The sequence below is a fragment of the Bison bison genome, unplaced genomic scaffold (genome assembly GCF_000754665.1).
Source record: "Bison bison bison isolate TAMUID 2011002044 unplaced genomic scaffold, Bison_UMD1.0 scf7180017864304, whole genome shotgun sequence".
NCBI lineage: Eukaryota > Metazoa > Chordata > Mammalia > Artiodactyla > Bovidae > Bison > Bison bison.
In genome coordinates this window covers 1235275-1255406 of record NW_011494876.1, presented here as the reverse complement: position 1 = coordinate 1255406, position 20132 = coordinate 1235275, and the positions used below count along the sequence as shown (strand labels likewise).

The window sequence follows — 20132 nt, the reverse complement described above, 5'->3', positions numbered from 1 at the left end:
TCCAGCCACCTCATCCTCTGTCGTCCCCTTCTCCTCCTGCCCCCAATCCCTCCCACCATCAGAGTCGTTTCCAATGAGTCAACTCTTCGCATGAGGTGGCCAAAGTACTGGACTTTCAGCTTTAGCATCATTCCTGCCAAAGAAATCCCAGGGCTGATCTCCTTCAGAATGGACTGGTTGGATCTCTTTGCAGTCCAAGGGGTTCTCAAGAGTCTTCTCCAACACCACAGTTCAAAAGCATCAGTTCTTTGGCGCTCAGCCTTCTTCACAGTCTAACTCTCACATCCATATATGACCACAGGAAAAACCATAGCCTTGACTAGACAGACCTTTGTTGACAAAGCAATGTCTCTGCTTTTCAATATGCTATCTAAGTTGGACATAACTTTCCTTCCAAGGAGTAATGTTGAAAAAACTGTCACAGTTTTTAATTCTAATTCAAATCTTATTAATTGATGGGAAAAACTTAAGGCTTAAGTGAGAAACAGAATATGCAAAAGCCTACAAACATTGTCTAAAATGTGTTCAAATAAAATAAAACAAATGAAAGGTAATACAGTTACAAGTATCTCAACCAACAATACTTACTTGTCTATGTAGAACAATCCGAATCTAATCTGTCCTAATTTTGCCAATCATGCATACTTTTGCAGGCATGTTAAGAATTTGGGGGTTTTATCCTCAGAACAAGGAGAACTTTCTGAAGGTTTTAAGCACCAGTGTAGGTGGGGAGTGCAGAAGAAACTGGAGGGTATATTTGGGAAGGGTATGTGGAGAATATACAAGACTAGTGCTCAGAACAGTTTGGACCTGGAGATGAAGGAAGAGAAATAACTGGCTCAGAGAACAGGGTATAACCCAGGGCCTGGCTGAGATGCCTGCAGGAAAGCCTGGGCAGAGACAGAGCTCTTGGGAGATGGGGTCCAATAAGCAAAGAAAGCTGAAGGGGAAGAGAGAGGGAGCTGGGGAACCATTATCTTTATCATGAAGCAGGACCTCTAGAATAACCAAAAGCCCAATTAAAACTATCTAAACCTGCTTTGTCATTTACATATAAATTACAATTTACTTAATCCTTACCAAGAGCCCTGTGAGAGGAGTATCATTAGTATTAAAATGATGACTCCCTATTTTACACATGAGAAAACTGAGGACAGAGATGTGAAGAAACCTGCAAAGGACACCCTGCTGACACACGGAATCAAATCCAAGGAGTCCCACACTAGAAACCATGGTCTGTGCTAATCTTACAAATAAGAGAGCAAAAATGGAGAATGACGGGAGGGAATATTAGGTGTGATATTTTAAAAAAAACACTAGTATCTCAAGATAATTGTAGATTCACATGCAGTTGTAAAGAATGAACAAAGAGAGAGCCTACATTCACCTTACCAAGATACCACCAAAGGTAACATCTTGCAGAACTATAGTACAAAGTCACAACTGGGATACTAACAGCCAGTCAATATATGGAAGGCTTCCATCATCACAGGATTCCTCATGTCGCCCTTTGATAGCCACACTCGGTTCCCTTCCAACCCTTACCTACAAAAAACCCACTGTTAATCCCTGCTGCTGCTAAGTCACTTCAGTCGTGTCCGATTCTGTGCGACCCCACAGAAGGCAGCCAACCAGGCTCCTCCGTTCCTGGGATTCTCCAGGCAAGAACACTGGAGTGGGTTGCCATTTTCTTCTCCATGGCGACCTCTAATCTGTTCTCCATTTCCGTACTTTTGTCATATCAAAAATGTTATATAAATGAAATCATATGGTATAGAATCTTTGGGGATTTGCATTTTTCATTCAGCATAACTCTCCTCAAGATTGTTGCATACATCAGTAACTGTTTTTATTGTCAGCAGTGTTTCATGGCATGAATGTACTACAGTTTAACCACTGAAGGACACCTGAGTGGCTTCTAGCTTTGGGTTATTTAGAAGAAAACCTACTATAAACAGGCTTTCCTGGTGGCTCAGCTGATAAAGAATCCACCTGCAATGTGGGGGACCTGGGTTCGACCCCTGGTTGGGAAGATCCCCTGGAGAAGGGAAAGACATCCACTGGATCATAGAAAAAGCAAGAGAATTCCAGAAAAAAACATCTACTTCTGCTTCACTGACTATGCTAAAGCCTTTGACTGTGTGGATCACAACAAACTGCGGAAAATTCTTAAAGAGATGGGAATACCAGACCACCTAACCTGCCTCCTGTAAAATCTGTATGCAGGTCAAGAAGCAACAATTAGAACTGGACATGGAACAATGGACTGGTTTCAAATTGGGAAAGGAGTAAGTCAAGGATATATAGTGTCACCCTGCTTATTTAACTTATATGCAGAGAACATTATGTGAAATGCCGGGCTGGATGAAGCACAAGCTGGAATCAAGATTGCTGCGAGAAATATCAATAACCTCAGACATGCAAATGACGCCACCCTTATGGCAGAAAGCAATGAGGAACTAAAGAGCCTCTTGATGAAGGTGAAATAGGAGAGTGAAAAAGCTGGCTTAAAACTCAACAAGCCAAAAAACAAAGATCATGGCATCCGGTCCCATCACTTCATGGCAAATAGATGCAGAAACAATGGAAACAGTGAGAGACTTTATTTTCTTGGGCTCCAAAATCACAGAAGAGAGTGACTGCAGCCATGAAATTAAAAGACACTTGCTCTTTGAAAGAAAAGCTATGACTAACCTAAACAGCATATTAAAAAGCAGAGACATTGCTTTACCAACAAAAGTTCATCTAGTCAAAGCTATTGTTTTTCCAGTAATCATGTATGGATGTGTGAGTTGGACCATAAAGAAAGCTGAGCACCAAAGAATTGATGCTTTTGAACTGTGGTGTTGGAGAAGACTCTTAAGAGTCCCTTGAATTGCAAAGAGATCAAACCAGTCAATTCTAAAGGAAATCAATCCTGAGTATTCATTGGAAGGACTAATACTGAAGCTCCAATACTTTGGCCACCTGATGTGAAGAACTGACTCACTGGAAAAGACCCTGTTGCTGGGAAAGACTAAAGGCAGGAGGAGAAGGGACGACAGAGGATAAGACAGTTGGATGGCATCACCGACTCGATGGACACAAGTTTGAGCAAGCACTAGGAGTTGGTGATGGACAGGGAAGCCTGGTGTGTTACATGCAGTTCACGGGGTTGCAAAGAGTCGGACATAACGGAGTGACTGAACTGACTACTATAAACATCTATGCACAAGCTTTTATGTGAATGTAAGTGTTCACTTGGGCTTCCTAGATGGCTCAGAGGTAAAGAATCTGCCTGTCAATGCAGGAGACACAAGTATGATTTTTAGGTTGGAAAAATCCCCTGGAGAAGGAAATGCCAACCCACTCCAGTATTCGTGCCTGGAAAATCCCACAGACAGAGGAGCCTGGCAGGCTACAGTTCATGGGGTTGCAAAAGAGTCCTACACAACTTGGTGATTAAACCACCACAACGAAGTATCCTCTTCTCTGGAGAAATGTGCAATGGCTGGGTTCTATGCTAATTGAAATGTTTAGTTTAAAAAAGTGCCAAACTGCTTTTTGGAATACCACAGAATTTTACATACCCACCAGCAATGTGTTAGTGATACAGCTTCTCTGCATGTTTACCATCATTTAGTGTTTTTTAGTTCATTCTCTAATTGGATTTTTTTTTCTTTTTACTGTTGAGTTTTGAGAGTGGTTCAGATGGTAAAAGCGTCTGCCTACAATGCGGGAGACCTGAGTTCGATCCCTGGGTCAGGAAGATCCCCTGGAGAAGGAAATGCCGACCCACTTGAGTACTCTTGCCTGGAAAATCCCATGGACAGAGAAGCCTAGTAGGCTACAATCCATGGGGTTACAAAGAGTCAGACACAACTGAGTGACTTCACTTTTACATATTCTAGATACCAGTCCATTTTGAGATACAAGCTTTATAAATATGTTTTCCCTGTGTATAGATTGTCCTTTCATTTACTGACCAGTCTTTGCAAAGTGAAATTTTTTCATTTTGATAAAGCTGTGTTGACCAATTATTCCTTTTAGGATTATGCTTTTGATGTCACATCTGAGAACCCTTTACCTATTACTAGGTCTCAAAGAATTTCTATTTTTCTTCCCCTTAAAAATTCTATTACTTTACATTTTATACTTTATGATGATTTGAGTTTTGTTTTTTTTTTTTTTTTTAAAATAAGGCAAGAGGTCTAGTTTCAGGTTAATTTATTTGCCTTTGGCTGTAGAGCTGCTTAGAGTACCATTTTATTGAAAAGGTTACCTTCCGTGCATTGAACTGCTTTTGCATTCTCTACTGAAAGTTGGACACATTTGTGGGTCTGTTTGTGTGTTCCTTTGATCTATGGGTCTTTTTCTTCATCAGTAGCATTCAACCTTTATGACAGTAGATTTATAATAAGCCTGATATTGGGTAGACCGATTACTATGACTTTATTCTCCTTTTCAAAACTGTTTTAACTAGTCTAGTTCCTTTTCCTTTCGATAATAAATTTTAGAATAAACTTGTCAATACTAACAAAATGCCTCACTGAGATTTTTGACAGGATTTATATTAAACCTGTACACACATTTGGGGATAACTGACATCTTTACTATACCAATTCTGAGTCTTTCAATCCATGAATAGAGTAGGTCTCTCAATTTACTTAAACTTTCATTTATTTCTTTCATCAGCATTTTGTAGTTTACAGAATACAAATACTGTACATATTTCATTATATTTATACCTAATTGATTTTTTAAAGTAAATGTAAATTATATTTTATTTTGAATTTTGTTATCTGCTTGTTCATTGTTAGTATATAGATATACCATGGATATTTGTATGATTAGCTTCTATCTTGCTGAACTCATTTATTCTAGAACTTCTTATATATTTCTGGTGATTTTCCAGTTAGACAACCAGTCTATATACCTTTTATTTCCTTTCATGAGGGTTTTGTTTTTTGGTGTCCGTTTGTTGGTGTTTCTGGATTACTGGCTTCTACAGCTCTAAATCTGGGATATATGAGGTAAAAAGAAAATTCAGGGAATTTATGACTTGTCATTTCTGTGATCCCAAGTTCCCTAGCCAATCTGCATTATTTTTATTTCCTTTTCAAGTCTTCTTATGTTCATTTCCTATACAATATCCAGGGTCTGCAAGTTTATGCTTAATTTTTAATGTTCCAGTATTTCTTAGATTTCCCATAAAACTGTAGAGCTAACATAGACTTACATGTGTATAAGTAAAACAAGGTAGATCTGAGTCTATAGAAATTTAACTTGCTATTCGATGTAAGACAGTCTAAGATGAAGTTTTCAGGACGCGGGACACTGGAAAACTCATCAAACAGGATACACTGCTGTTGTTTAGTTGCTCAGTTGTATCTGACTCTTTAGTGACCCCATGGATTGTAGCCTGCCAGGCTCCTCTGTCCATGGACTTTCCCAGGCAAGAATACTGGAGTGGGTCGCTATTTCCTTTTACAGGGGATTTTCCCAACCCAGGGGTTGAACCTACATATCCTTCATTGGCAGGTGGAGTCTGTAACACTGAGCCATGAGGGAAGCCCAAATGGTGTGCATCTAATAATTTAATGTGTATGGAATTGGGCTGCTGCAGACCAAATCACAGAGCTGTCATCATAAGCTATACTTTTGCATAAATTTTCTATTAAACAACAGACAAAAGATTGGCCTCAGTTCAGTTCAGTTGCTCAGTCGTGTCTGGTTCTTTGCGACCCCATGAATCGCAGCACGCCAGGCCTCCCTGTCCATCACCATCTCCTGGATTTCACTCAAGCTCATGTCCATCGAGTTGGTGATGCCATCCAGCCATCTCATCCTCTGTCGTCCCCTTCTCCCCCTGCCCCCAATCCCTCCCAGCGTCAGGGTCTTTTCCAATGAGTCAATTCGCATGAGGTGGCCAAAGTACAGGAGTTTCAGCTTTAGCATCATTCCTTCCAAAGAACACCCAGGGCTGATCTCCTTTAGAATGGACTGGTTGGATCTCCTTGCAGTCCAAGGGACTCTCAAGAATCTTCTCCAACACCACAATTCAAAAGCATCAATTCTTCAGCACTCAGCTTTCTTCACACTCCAACTCTAGCACTGATTAAAAGCTAAACTAGGTTATAAAAAGTAAGCAAATCAGCATACTCTCCTCTAAAGAACTCAAAGTCTTGGATCTTCATTAACTATTTTTACTAACCACAGTCCTCACTAACCCTCAAAATAACCAATTTTTTTTTTCAAATTTATCAAGTCAGTCTTGAGCAAAACTATTAACACATTCTTTTCCAAAAGTTTGAGTTTCACATATTACTGTATTAGGAATTCCTCTGTTGTTATTTTCCTTTGCTCCATACAATTCTTCCTTACTAACAGACATAATTTAAAGGACAACTTCTCACAAAAGCTAAGTACAAAATTCTAAGCTTATAGCTGACATCCGTTTTCATAACATTTACGTTTCTCTGTAATAACCACATGATGAAGATAAACATGGTAACAGTAACAATAATACTCACTAATTGGCACAAGCCCAAGTTTTATATCCCTTATCTCATCTAACTCTCACGAAAATCTGACAGGGTAGGCGTGATCAATAACACTCATGTCCTTCTACAGATAGGGAAAACTGAGATGCGGAGAGGCAAACTCAAGGTCACACAGATAATGAACTTTGGGGAGTTCTTAACCACTGTACTTTCCTAAATCCAAGGCAAAGACTTCACTGTCCACCCATGTCTTCAACAAGCATTTGTTATTAACATGAAGACACAAATGTGGACTGGCATCTCCTTCAGGCTGGAAAATAACCCAGGAGCAATAGCTCACTCATCTCTGATTTCCTACGTTAGTTCTGAGAAAGGATGTTTTGAGACCCAAGCCTTCTCCCTTATTCCCAAATCTTTAAGAAAATTGTACTTTCTTATCCTTGCTGATTTTTCTGATTACAGAATGTATGCTGGAATATCTTTCTAAGTGGGAATATGTATTCAAACCCCACAGAAATGTATAATGTAGTTAAGAAAATAAATTCCTTAAATTCCTTACTTAAACTCAAGTGTTAACAGATATTTCTGGAATTTTCTTCACATAGAATTATATCTACATTTTCACAGAAAACAAATATACACACAGCACAGTACATAAGTGTATATACCCATGTATTTTACAAAATAAGATACTTCATGTTGTTCAGAAATGTCCTCTGTTGTTATTGTTCCATGAACAGCAGACCTGTAACATTAATCCATCTGAGTAGAACAGATTTACCTACGTTTTGAATTGTTTCAAAGTTTAATTGGTCTTTTTATTTTTATTTTTTACAGGTTCATAATACTATGGTGAATGTTAACAGGAAATCTCAAAAGGAGGGACAAAAAATTTTAAAAATTGACTGTCATGGTTAAGAAATTATATTAGCTCAGATTTTCTAGAAAGGTTTCAATTTTATAAATTTTTTTGTTCCTTTCCAGTATTGGTTGCTAATGTTTAACTATATAATATTTAAGTTTTTAACTTTAAAAGACTTTTTACATCTTTATATTCTCAAACTTTAACCCATTTGCCTTGCACCATGTAAAAAAATTAACTAAAAATATATCATATACCAAAATGTAAAATGTAAGCTGTAAAACTTCTAAAACAAATATAGCAGAAAATGACTGAATTTTGACTTCAAGTCAGGTAACGATTTCTTAGGTTCCACAATAAAAGCACAATTCACAAAGGAAAAAAGAAAGTGATTAGAGTTCATAAAAATTAAGAACTTCTGGCTCTTTAAAAGATGCAGTTAAGAATGAAAAATCAAATTTGGACAAAATGTTTGCAAATCACAAATGTAATTAAGAAATTGAACCAAAAATATGTGAAGAACTCTTTAACACTCAAAGGAAACTGTAACCCAATTAAGAAAAAAAAAAAAAGCAAAGGATTTACCTCTTCTAAGGAGCTAGATATATTCTTCATATTAATATATAATATCATAATTTATATATGCACCATAATTTAGTTGTTTGACTCTTTAGGGAAATAATTATTCTTATGCTTCCTCCAGCTCTTCAGATGCAATGGTTAGGATGTTATGCTAATTGCTTTTTTTGTACAAGGCTTGTTAAATTGTAGGAGAGAAGACCAACAGCATGTGATCAATCCTTTTAGAGTTAATTTACATCTGTAGCTGCTAGAGAAAGAGAAAGGAAATAGGGAGGAAAAAGGGAGAGATTCAAGTAGAAATAATGGTACTTTACTCTATAAAATAGACTTCTCCATTTTCGGTATAGGCCATCTCCCAGTTTTCAGGTAGAGGACCTAAATTATCCTCTGCAGAAAGAGGTAGGTATTGAGGGAACTTCTGAGAAGGGTCCGTGATGGGAGCAGCGATGATGCTACTATTCACAGGTGGGTGTGCTGCTTCTTGGAGACTGTGCTCTTCTTGGTCACCAGAATCGGCTATTTATTCACCAGAGAGAGAAAGAGAGAGGAAAAAAAAAAATTCATCAATCATACTCCAAACCAGGGTGATCATTATTGTGCACACTTATGTTCTTAAAATCCTTTCCTAACTGCAGGACATCAACTATATTCTGTCTTACTTAGATGAAAGTTCTTTTAATAGAAAACACTGACATGATGAACCAAATTTATTTTACTGAAAAAGAAGAAAAGGAGAAAATACGCTCAAATAATGCATTACTCACAATCCCGGAAATGTCAAAGAAGAAACATATTCATGACTCAAACCCTCAAGTCCCTCTAACTTTAAGAAGGCCATCAAGTCACAGACTGAGCTGAACTCTCATTACTTAGGTATCATTTGGCTTCATGACTCAAAAGGACTTCTGGGGCAAGGAAAAAGTCCATGCTGAAAACACAGAGATAGTGACATTATCATCCATTTGTAAAAATTTATCTAAAATATTTTTGGTAGATGGTGGTGAATATCAAAGAATGACAAATCAAACTAACAAGTCTACAAAGGTTTAGAATATAGAGACAGCTCCACCAATGAGTCAGTCTAGCCTCTTTTGGAAAAGTGAGTAGAATGTTCCTGTGAAAACCAAGACAGTTACCCCCAAAAAGTATCCTGTGGGTGGACTGATTTGACTTGGGTCTTGAAGGCTCTAAGTTTCTGAATCTCTTTGCCTTCTTGTTAACTAGAAATATCCAGAGGGGATGTCATCAGAGTTTCCACAAACGGCATTGTTGACATTCTGGTTGAATTTTTATAGAGGCTGATGATATTAAATGTCAATCTCTATGGGACTTTAAAACATTAATCGGGGGATGTAGTCATTTTCTGTCTCCCACAATAGTTCTCCTACAGACATTTCTGATTTACTCAAAGCCAACTGAGGAATAATAAAAGGTTGCTTTCAAATCTTTCTCTGATGAGTAGCTCCCAATGACACACATGAGAATAAAGGCAATCCAAAAGCTGGATGGAGGATGCGTCAAGCCTATTAAACAACTACCTCCACCAAATATCCACTGCCTTGGAGAAGGAAGCCTGGGGTCTTTCAATGCCCTGCATCTATAACCTCTTCCTCTGGTACCAACCACTCGGATCTCCATTTGGAAATCTTCTCCTTCATCGGAGGTTTGTGTGGTCCGGGTGGACACTGACCTATGCCCACTCCAAGCTCACGCAGGAGGCTCAAGTCACACCCATTTCACTCTTGCCTTTACGGTTGGATCAGGCACATGATCCCTAGCAAACTACTGATGGTTCAGCATACAAGTGCTTGCTGAACTATTAGGCAAGAGGTAGCCTCTTGATGCTAAAATTAATAAGCTGGTAGAGTCTCATGTTGTGAGATGAGAATGCTGATGGTGCTGATGGCCATCTTGATGAACCTTGGCAAGGCTTATCTGAGAACTAAACCCTCATGGAGAAAAGATGTAATATGAGAAAGTCACCCAAAACCCCTGATGAAGCCTCTCTGATTACATGTACTCCTGGCTTCTCCAATTGCTTGATCCCCTCAACTCCCTCTCCTGCTTAAACCAATCTGAACTGCTTTTACAATTTGCACCCATGAGTGGCGATTAGTAAAATGTTAAGTTAGAAGAAAAAAAGAGGAAATTAGGCCACCATGGGGGAAACAGTTTGAAACTGGTGTGAGTGTATGTGTTCAGTTGCTTCAGTCGTGATAGACTCTTTGCAACCCTAGGAGTAGCCCACCAGGCTCTTCTGTGCATGAGATTCTCCATGCAAGGATACTGGAGTGGGTTGCCATGCCCTACTCCAGGGGATCTTCCCTAACCAGGTACTGAACCTGTGTCTCCTCTGTCTCCTGCACTGTAGGCAGACACTTCACAGCTGAGCCACCAGAAAAGCCCTTGAAATTGGTAATGAATAACAAAAATTCAAAAGTTGGCAAGAATTAAAAGCATGCATGTGTGCTAAGTCTCCTCAGTCATGTCTGACTCTTTGTGACCACATGGACTGTAGCCCACTAGGCTCATCTGTTTATGGGATTCTTCAGGCAAGAATACTGCAGTGGGATGCCATTCCCTCCTTCAGGCATGGCTCCCTACTTCAGAGAACAGATTTGGAATTAGGTTCAAAATACATACTTTGAGAGCACCCAGGTGATTGAGATTCAAGTACAAGCATTACATTTTGAAGACTGAGATACAGAAAGTACTAAAAAAAAAAAAAAAATTCACTGGAATCTTTAGTTTCTCAGATAGGTTTAGTCAGCTGGCAATGTGCCAGAGTACGGTGCAGCCACATGGTACAAATAATGGATATCCAGAACACTACATCCTATCAGAAGGAAGTAGAGAACTCTGTGCCAGGCAATTAACATCCTGAAAAAAGTGGACTCAGGGTTTCCAGATCTCTGACTCTTTACGAGAAGGTGGAAATTTATATTTCGATGCAAAAATTACCAATCTACCAATCATAATTCCTTAACAAAATAAAGCAGTGTGTCTGGCTCAAGCAAAAAAAAAAAAGAAAGGTAGTGACTATAAGCACTGACTGTGAGGCCAGTCTACTTGAGTCTGAATCTTGGCTTTATGTTTACTGGGTTTACTCAACCTTTATGTGCTTGAGTTTCCTTATCTTTACAGTCAGAATAGTAACAGTACCTACCTTATAAGATTGTAGGGAGGATTAGTTTATGTAAAGCACTCAGAACAGTTTTTAATATACAATAAACCTCATCTTTCTCATTAAAGTCGTTATTATTAATCTTTTCTTCCTGGCCAGAGCTGGCCCATAGGCTGCAGATTCATAACAAATAGGCAGAAAAGGATGGATTAGACATCAAACCACAGATCAAATCACAGTGTGCCTGTTTCTAGCTGTGTGTCTTTGAAAGAGACTTTACCTTTCTGGGCATCTGTTTTCTCATCTGTAAAATGGGCATAACACATGCACTATAAGAATGGAACATTTTCAATACACGCAAAGCAGCTGCCAAAGCACCTGGCGCTCAGAGTGCTCCAGAGAGCTCAGGACCAGGACTGGCTACCAGAAATACCCAGGGCCAAAGTCAGTGGTCATCTCTTAATATGACATTTAAGAGTCAGAGAAATGCTGGGACAATAGTAGACACTGAATAATTTGACTGAAAAATCTTAATTAACCCATTTTAATAGAAACTAGATGTAACAGGAAAAGGATGGTAGCCATAGGTAGCTCACTACAGATGAAAAGAGAAATAATGTGATTTAATACCTAATGTATACAATTTATGCTGAGAAGAAGAGAGAGGAGGGAGAGGAAGAAAGTCCTGCCAGCATTCCAAAATCTCGACTACATGAAGGGAATATTAGCTCACTGGGAATACATATATGTAAATTGTAACTTCCTAGAGAAAAAAGAAATTCCTCTAGCAATGAATCCTTATTTTAAATTATCCAATTATTTATTTTATAGGGTCTCAGTGTCTTCCTGTTTTAAAACCACTTTATTTACATATAACTGACATACGAAAAGTTACAGATATTAATCTCTCAGCTTTGAGGTATAACTGACAAAACTGTAAGATATTTAAAATGTACATCATGACAATTTGACATGTGTTACCCAAGGATTCCTTCCATCTAGTTAATTTTTTGGGGGAAAAAAAAAGATAGATATTAAACACATACAGCTTGATATGTTTAGTTTTCTGTTTCTTTTTTCAATAGAACCTTAAACATTCTCATTCTCTGAAAGAAAATGAGAAGTTCAAAAATGAGAGAGTGGGGCAGATTTTAAAAATTCATACTCTTTATCACAGCTTTGACCCTGACACATGCTCTGACTTCAAAAACTCTTTCATTTAATTTACAAACATTTAAGAGCACTGCTGTCATGCTCTAACGATTAGATTACTAAATTATTACTAAAGATTGCCAATGTATCCAAAGAGGACAGGTAGAATGGATTACTGGAATACTGAGACTGGCAAGTAGATAAGAAGCTACATGCTCCAACTGCCCAGTGGGATTGATAACACTATTTCTCAGGGTTTCTGTCTACAAAATGGGGAAGATAATAGTTAGACTGCTTATTTCTCAAAATTTCCAAAAGGTTTATAATATACATGTGAAAAAGACTCATAAACCATAAACAAACACAGAAAACATTTTCATTTGCAGACACTTCCCAGTATTTACATCACACACACACACACACACACACACTCGGGAGATTTTGAAGATGACTTTGAGAACATAAGCTCATGTCAAACACACATTCTGGAGCTTATTTTAAATTACACATGCATTTAGATTTATGTGTACACTCACTGTGTACATAACCAGTCAAAACCTTTGATGCTGCAAAGGGCTAACAAACTTAACTTAAAACACAAAGCCATATAGATTCTGGAGTCAAGGTTTTTGGGTTGAAATGACAGCTTTGGCCCTCACTGGCTGAGTAATACTGGACAAGTGGTTAGGACTCCCCAGTAATATGCATGAGAGCTTACCAAAATGCCTGCCACAGAGCACTGGGAAACATTAGCTCTTTTGGTAATATCGTTATCTCTTGACATTCCAAAGCAGTATTTTATCATTAATCACTAATGAAAAGAAGCATCGGCAGCCTAATGTTGAACAATAGGGAAGCCGTTGAGGAAACAAGCTTTGGAAGACAATTAAATAACACTTTTGGTGTCTCTTAGATACGGTTGATGGATGCATCAACTACTTTTTAGTTGTAGTGGTTTGTTATATATTTTCCAAGTTTTTCATTAGTGAACAAAATCTTTTAAAAAAAAGTTTTAATTTATTATGTAAATAACTGTGTGTTTTGCCCAACAATTTAAGCTTACATCTATCTTCGTGAAGCACATACAGTATTCTCTCTCTAGGGCCTCCTTTAAATCTATAATTTGGGCATTATTTGAGGACGATTCTCCTTCTGCCTTGTGTTCGACAGTAAGTTCTATGGTAATGAACCTAGGATGACTGCTCATTACTCAGCTCCTGCCTCCATCTTCGCTTTCAGAAAGGAAGGCACAACCTCCCCAGGATGCTCCAGGCCTTCAGTAGCCTGTTCTTCTGGCAGCAGACAGCGCCAATATTATTTAGGCGTGTTATTTAGATATCCTGTGTTCCTTTCAAAAGACCCAAGCAGATGTCAGCTGAAATCGTACCAACAGCCCATTATTTAAAAACATCCTAGTTAAATATCATTTTAAATAGCGGTATTGTGTTTCTACATTTGAATCCGGTACCCTTCATCACAACTGGCCCAACCAGGAGCCAAGACCTCGAAGCGGCTGGTGGATTGCTACTTATCAGTGGTTCAGAATGTAATATGCTTTGACACAGCTGGCATGGTACACATCTCACAGACTGGGCAGTGTCAATTATTTCGAAGAATTCACACGAGTGAGAGTATGACAGCTTCTCAGCTGTCATACTTGCAGTCTGGTAAATAAGAAGCTATATTCAACATATCCCTTGCATACTGAAGATGCCCGATTGCTTGTCTATCTCAAGATCAATTCTCTCCCTGTACATCTGATCAGGTGACAATCAGCTTTCTTTCTTTGTGCATAGATGAATGTTTAGACTGCTTTTAGCAATGATGACCTGGGGCCAGATTTTTGTTTTTTTTTGACACCAGGATTTCAAATAGGGGTGTTACAAGGTCAGATTTTCTGAGGCTTGGCTTCTACAACAGAGATTTTTAGCAGTTAGAAATTAGGAAACACCCAGACCTACAATCAGCTATCCCTGCTCTGTTCATGCTTTGTACCAACAAATCTACTTAGTCAATGGAGGACATACAAAGGTACACATCTATATTTTGGGGTTATATCATGATTTGCTAGTCTTACTTGCTGAAAAATCAAGACCCTTTTTTTTTTATCCATAATGTGCTTTCATTTTGGTGACAGCTACTATATATGGATAAAATATTTTGAAGTAGGTGAAATTAGCTGATTTCAATAAATGCCTAAGTAAAAACAGGTAAATTTCTCCTAGATACTGTTAACAATAGGTCAGTGACCGGCCTAATGAAGAAAATGGAAATTTTCATGAACTTGAATCCTTAAAGCTGGAAGGGGGAACCTGATGTGATTGAACCCTAATCAGTAATTAGAGAAGTTAGATACTAAGTTCATAACAAGACAGCTACCAAGAACAAAGCTAGGGTAGCAAACCGGGTCTCCTCCTTTCTCTAGTGCTTCTTGCAGAATGGCTGGGCTACTGTTATGATGATAAGCCACCAAAAACATTTTTTTTTTAATTGTTAACTTGAAAAATTTTAGGCTTCTGTGTTCAATGAATGAGAAAGCTTCAGAGAGGTCCATACAGGCAGTAGAAAGCACTCAACTAATAGAAGCTGTTTTTCTGAAAGACTGTTAGACTTGACAGCACAAGGAGGAAAATATTCTAAAATATCAAAGAAAACAAGTACAGGAAAAACAGAAGAAACAAGATGGTCTTCAAAGTCACAACCTTATAGACTGGAGTAACTCATGTCTTATGCATTTGTTACATTTTGAGTTACTCTGTGTATTAAACCCCCACAAAGCCAAAAATATTATTGACCCATTCTGGGTCACTGTGCTAACCTACAGAGCATATATCATGGCCTCAGTGAACAGTGCCTCCCAGGAATGTGCACTTCCTAATCTGCATAGCTTTATGCAGAGGGTTTGTCCTTGAAGAGCCTTTCATAAAATACAGCCTACTAAGCTTGAGCATAGATAGCTCTGACTGTATATTAAAAATTATACTGCAATGAGTAATATACGCTATGCAATATAAAATACATATACAAAATATAATCTTAGAATATTTATTATTTTTCCATTTTTTATTTCTTATGGAATGTAGTAAACTTTGCATTAATTAACCGAAAACATGATTTACTTCCACTGTATCTCTATTTACAAAGGTATGAGATAAAAGGATGCATTCCATATAGCATCAAAGTGATATTAAACAAATTCTCCTACTTTTCTTTATAAACAATCAGCCATAATTATGGAGCAGTGTCAAGGCCAAGTAATAAATGAACAAAATAGTGATTCTTATAGGTATCATTTTGAAGAGAGAGAAAGGATGCCGATTATTTTTTATTTCCTTCTACAAACACTTCCCTCCTGTCCCTTTAAGATAGCTGGGTGAAGTTAAAAGATTCTTGACAAGAAGCATGAAAAAAAAACCAGGGAAAAGATCAGCTATTATACAGAGCGAAGTAAGTCAGAAAGAGAAACACAAATGTCGTATATTAACGCATATATGTGGAATCTAGAAAGACGGTACTGATGAACCATCGCAGGGCAACAGTGGAAGACTCAGACATACAGAGCAGACTTGCGGACACAGTGGGGGAAGGGAGGGTGGGACGAACGGAGAGCGTAGCATGGAGACATACCCGCGAACACATGTGAAACAGACAGCCTGTGGGAATTTGCTGTATGACCCAGGGAGCTCAAGCCAGTATTCTGACAACCTAGTGGGAGGGAGGTTCAAAAGGGAGGGGACATATGTATACCTATGGCCAATTCACATTAATGTATGGCAGTAACCAAAACCGTATTGTAAAGCAATTACCCTTCAATTAAAAATAAAAATTTAAAAAAAAAGGGAGATGGGAGGGAGGTTCAAGAGGAAGGGGACATATGCACACCTATGGCTGATTCATGTTGATGTTTGACAGAAAACAACAAAATTCTGTAAAGCAATGATCCTTCAATTAAAAAAATTAATAAAATTTAAAAAAGAAAAAAAAAATTTCTGGGCACAGGAAAAAGATAAAAAGACCATCTCTTCCATAAGCACTGTGTGGTCAGAGTTTGAATTTTGGTGATCCTTCCAAATTCTTGCTGAGAACAGAAACCTCCTCACAACTCCTTGCAAATCCTCCCCCCGCCCTCCTTTCCCAAGTCCACTGAGGGGGAGCATCATCTGGTCTTTACCTGTAAAGCTACTGTTCATTTCAGGAACATCATCCTCTTCCTCATTCTCCGCGTGGACTATGCCAGCATTTTGCATATCATTGTAGGACTTGGTTCGCTTTGGGGTCGACTGCTTGGAGCCAGAATGAAGGTTTTGCAAGGCATCCGTCGTGATCACTTTCCCACTGACTGGCTGGCTAGGAGGTTTGGGTGTCCCATAATAGTTTCCTAGGTGATGGAGAGACACATTTGCATGTTTTAGAAAGAATACTTTGTTTTTCTCAAGTCTGCAAATCCAAATCTCTTAGCCCATTCAAAAAAAAAAAATTTTTTTTTTTTTTTTTTAGATTAGAAAACCAGAACAAACTGTATTTCATTTCTGGAATGGGTAAGAAAACATGTTGGTCCTACCCAGTTAGACATGGAGATTTCAGAAGCCAGGAGGAAAGCTGCATTGTGGTGGGGAAAGAACCTACTAGGGATGAAAACAAAAGCGGCTGTGCAGAATGGAAAAGCTTCATCCTCATTACATTTGAATTTCAATTGGTCACCGTTTCACATATATGCACTAGCATAATGCAGAATCCAATTTGGAGTGAGTGGCACACAAAATAACAAATTCATTACCGCCAGCACCCTTACAAGCTGACACAGTGGAGGTCACCCTCCCTTAATAAGGAAACTCCTCAAGAGGGAACCCAAGCAGTACTTTTTTTAAAAAAAGAGCGTGAGCACCACGTGGCACCTCTTTAACTGAATGGCAGGTCTGACTGGCACAGCCATGTGTGGCTGGAACAAACCCTTGCCTAGCTTTCACAGGAAACTCTGGGTCAGCAGTGGCAGAGTGGCACCCTTCACGGGTCACTTGTTTAGTCAGTGCCCATTTTCATTTTTAGCCACTTCCCTCTAGAGTTTGGCTCAGCTCTGACTCTCATGTGCAAAGTGACTCTGGGCAGAACCAGGATAGGCTTTTATGTCTTAATTTTTTTTTTTATTTAAAATGTGTATATTTTTAGTGTGCAGTACAGAAATCTAACTAGTAAAATATTTACTTTAAAAAGTTAAGTGATAAAGCAATACTTTATAAAATTGACTTTTTAAAATGTGAAGATTAAACTTCAAGTTTAAAAAAGCAGATATATTTAATAAGAAATTAATTGAGTACATAATAACAATGGTAGCAATGATGTTCCTTTTGAACACAAGTTAACAATTAAGTTATTTTAAAGAAAGTGTCAAGAAAATAATGGACACTATAACAAGATATAGACAAAATCTTGAAGGTAATTCACGAATGGGCAATGTTTGAAAACGACAGCTTAAAATCAATAATATTCAGTGACCATATGACCAAAAGCATCAACATCAGATTGCCAACCGTCCACTTACCATCTCACATCTTTTAGAGTAAGGCCAGATAGATCTTATTAAGCCCTACAAAAAATCCTATGTAATGTCTCTAGTTTTGTGCTTGGTAAAGTAGAATTTGTAAATAATAACAAATCCTATACACGCTGTTTCTTCCCAAGAATCACATCCCATTGTCGAACCTCACCACATAATTAAATCATATAAAATACACATTTTAATGATACAAGCACAGAAGCAGAGAAGACAGGAGTATGATTCTCTGTATGAGACACACAGATATTACAGAATTTATATACATTAAGCTTTATCTTTATATTAAATTTTCTTTATGAACATTATTTCTTTAAACTATTTTTTGAATCATCGAATTTATGAACATATGCATCCACTTTCTTTGAGAGTGGTGTAAACAGCATGTGTCAGCAGGGAAATCTTGAACACACATATTAAAAAGAGCAGCAGCCTAAAGGGCACCATGTTTGAACTTAAAGGAAACCACACAGAAGCCGATGAGCACATTCTGGTGGCTTACACTCAATTCAATCACTTCTCTCACACAAGGTGCTATCTCGACCTCTTCAAAACCTTCATTCAGCTTTCTGACTCAAAGGTACAGAGACAGAGTGGAACCAGCGTGAAGAAACGGCATCCGTGTGTGTTTCTAGGGACTAACACAAGTGCAGGGAAAATGCACACACGCATAAGCCAAGACTCAGCGTGTGTTTCTCAACAGGTTACACCAAAGGCTGCCCATTTGATGAAGTTGAAACTCGCAGTTGACGAGGGTCTTAAGGATCTTTCTTAAGTTGAAGGCCGCAGCATTGACTATTTTCACTAACTGAAGATTCTAAGTGGGGTTTACATAAATAAAACAGTTGACTATTTAAAAAGTAATTTTCATGGTGAACAAGAAATAAAGACAAAGCTCTACCGAATTCTTTATGATCTTTATCATACCAAAACATAGTGTACATTTGTGAGTTAGAGATTAAAGTAAGGCCAATGTCTACAAATAAGAATCTTCCACTAAAGGATGTGATTTAAAAAACTCTTGATTCATAGTTTTATAATTATAATTTTATAACATTCATGAAGCTATTGTCATTTAAAAATCAATTAAAACTTAGACATCCTTGTTTATGACAGAAATAAATGTCTGGAAAAGAAATGTTCTACCTAAATTTGACAAATTTATATGGATTTTCCTCAGTTTTCAAGGGAGATCAGGGTCTTTCTTAAGTTAGTAAATGATTAGCACGTTTCTCAACACAATTACAAATTCCCCCCAAACAACCCACTTATTCATAGTTGTTTCCTGCTTCTGGAAATCAGTATAAGATTCATTAGAGACAGATAAAGTACATATTATTAGACTGAACCATATGCAACTGTTGATGTAGAAGGCAAACTGTCAAATATCAGCAATTTCATTTGGGTTAATCTAAAGTATAGACACGGAGAAGGCGATGGCACCCCACTCCAGTACTCTTGCCTGGAAAATCCCATGGATGGTGGAGCCTGGTGGGCTGAAGTCCATGGGGTCGCTAAGAGTCGGACACGACTGAGCGACTTCACTTTCACTTTTCACTTTCATGCACTGGAGAAGGAAATGGCAACCCACTCCAGTGTTCTTGCCTAGAGAATCCCAGGGACGGGGGAGCCTGGTGGGCTGCCATCTATGGGGTCGCAAAGAGTCCGACACGACTGAAGTGACTTAGCAGCAGCAAAGTACAGATTAATGTATGCTCAACAATCACTGGATCACAGAAAAAGCAAGAGAGTTCCAGAAAAACATCTACTTCTGTTTCACTGACTATGTTAAAGCCTTTGATCATGTGGATCACAACAAACTGTGAAAAATTCTTAAAGAGATGAGAGTACCAGACCACCTGACCTGTCTCCTGAGAAACCAGTATGTGAGTCAGAAAGCCACAGTGAGAACCTTACATAGAATGACTTGTCCAAAATCGGGAAAGGAATATGACAAGGCTGCATACTGTCACCCTGTTTATTTACTTATATGGAGAGTACATCGTGCAAAAATACCAGGCTGGATAGATCACAAGTTAGAATCAGGATTGCAGGGAGGAATATCAACAACCTCAGATATGCAGATGATACCACTATAATGGTAGGAAGTGAAAAGGAACTAAAGATCCTCTTGATGAGGTTGAAAAAGCTGGCTTAAAACTCAACATTAAAAAAACTAAGATCACGGCATCTGGTCCCATCACTTTATGACAAATAGAAGGGGTAAAAGTGGAAGTAGTGACAGATTTTATTTTATTGGTCTCCAAAGTCATTATGGATGGTGACTGTAGCCATAAAATTAAAAGATGCCTGCTCCTTGGAAGGAAAGCTATGACAAACCTAGATAACATATTAAAAAGCAGATATTACTTTACTGAC

General features: G+C 38.2%; 1 protein-coding gene across 10 annotated transcripts in view; it reads right to left on the bottom strand.

Annotated features, from left to right (window-relative positions):
• Positions 1-20132, bottom strand: part of MAGI1 (membrane associated guanylate kinase, WW and PDZ domain containing 1) — a 647256-nt gene that overhangs the window by 104194 nt on the left and 522930 nt on the right. For all 10 annotated transcript variants that reach the window (XM_010851514.1, XM_010851515.1, XM_010851520.1 and 7 more), the window contains exons 4-5: positions 16374-16580; positions 8241-8442 (exon numbers count right to left, since the gene is read on the bottom strand). In XM_010851514.1, the coding sequence (XP_010849816.1) occupies positions 8241-8442; positions 16374-16580 (409 nt within the window). The remainder of the gene's footprint in view (positions 1-8240; positions 8443-16373; positions 16581-20132) is intronic.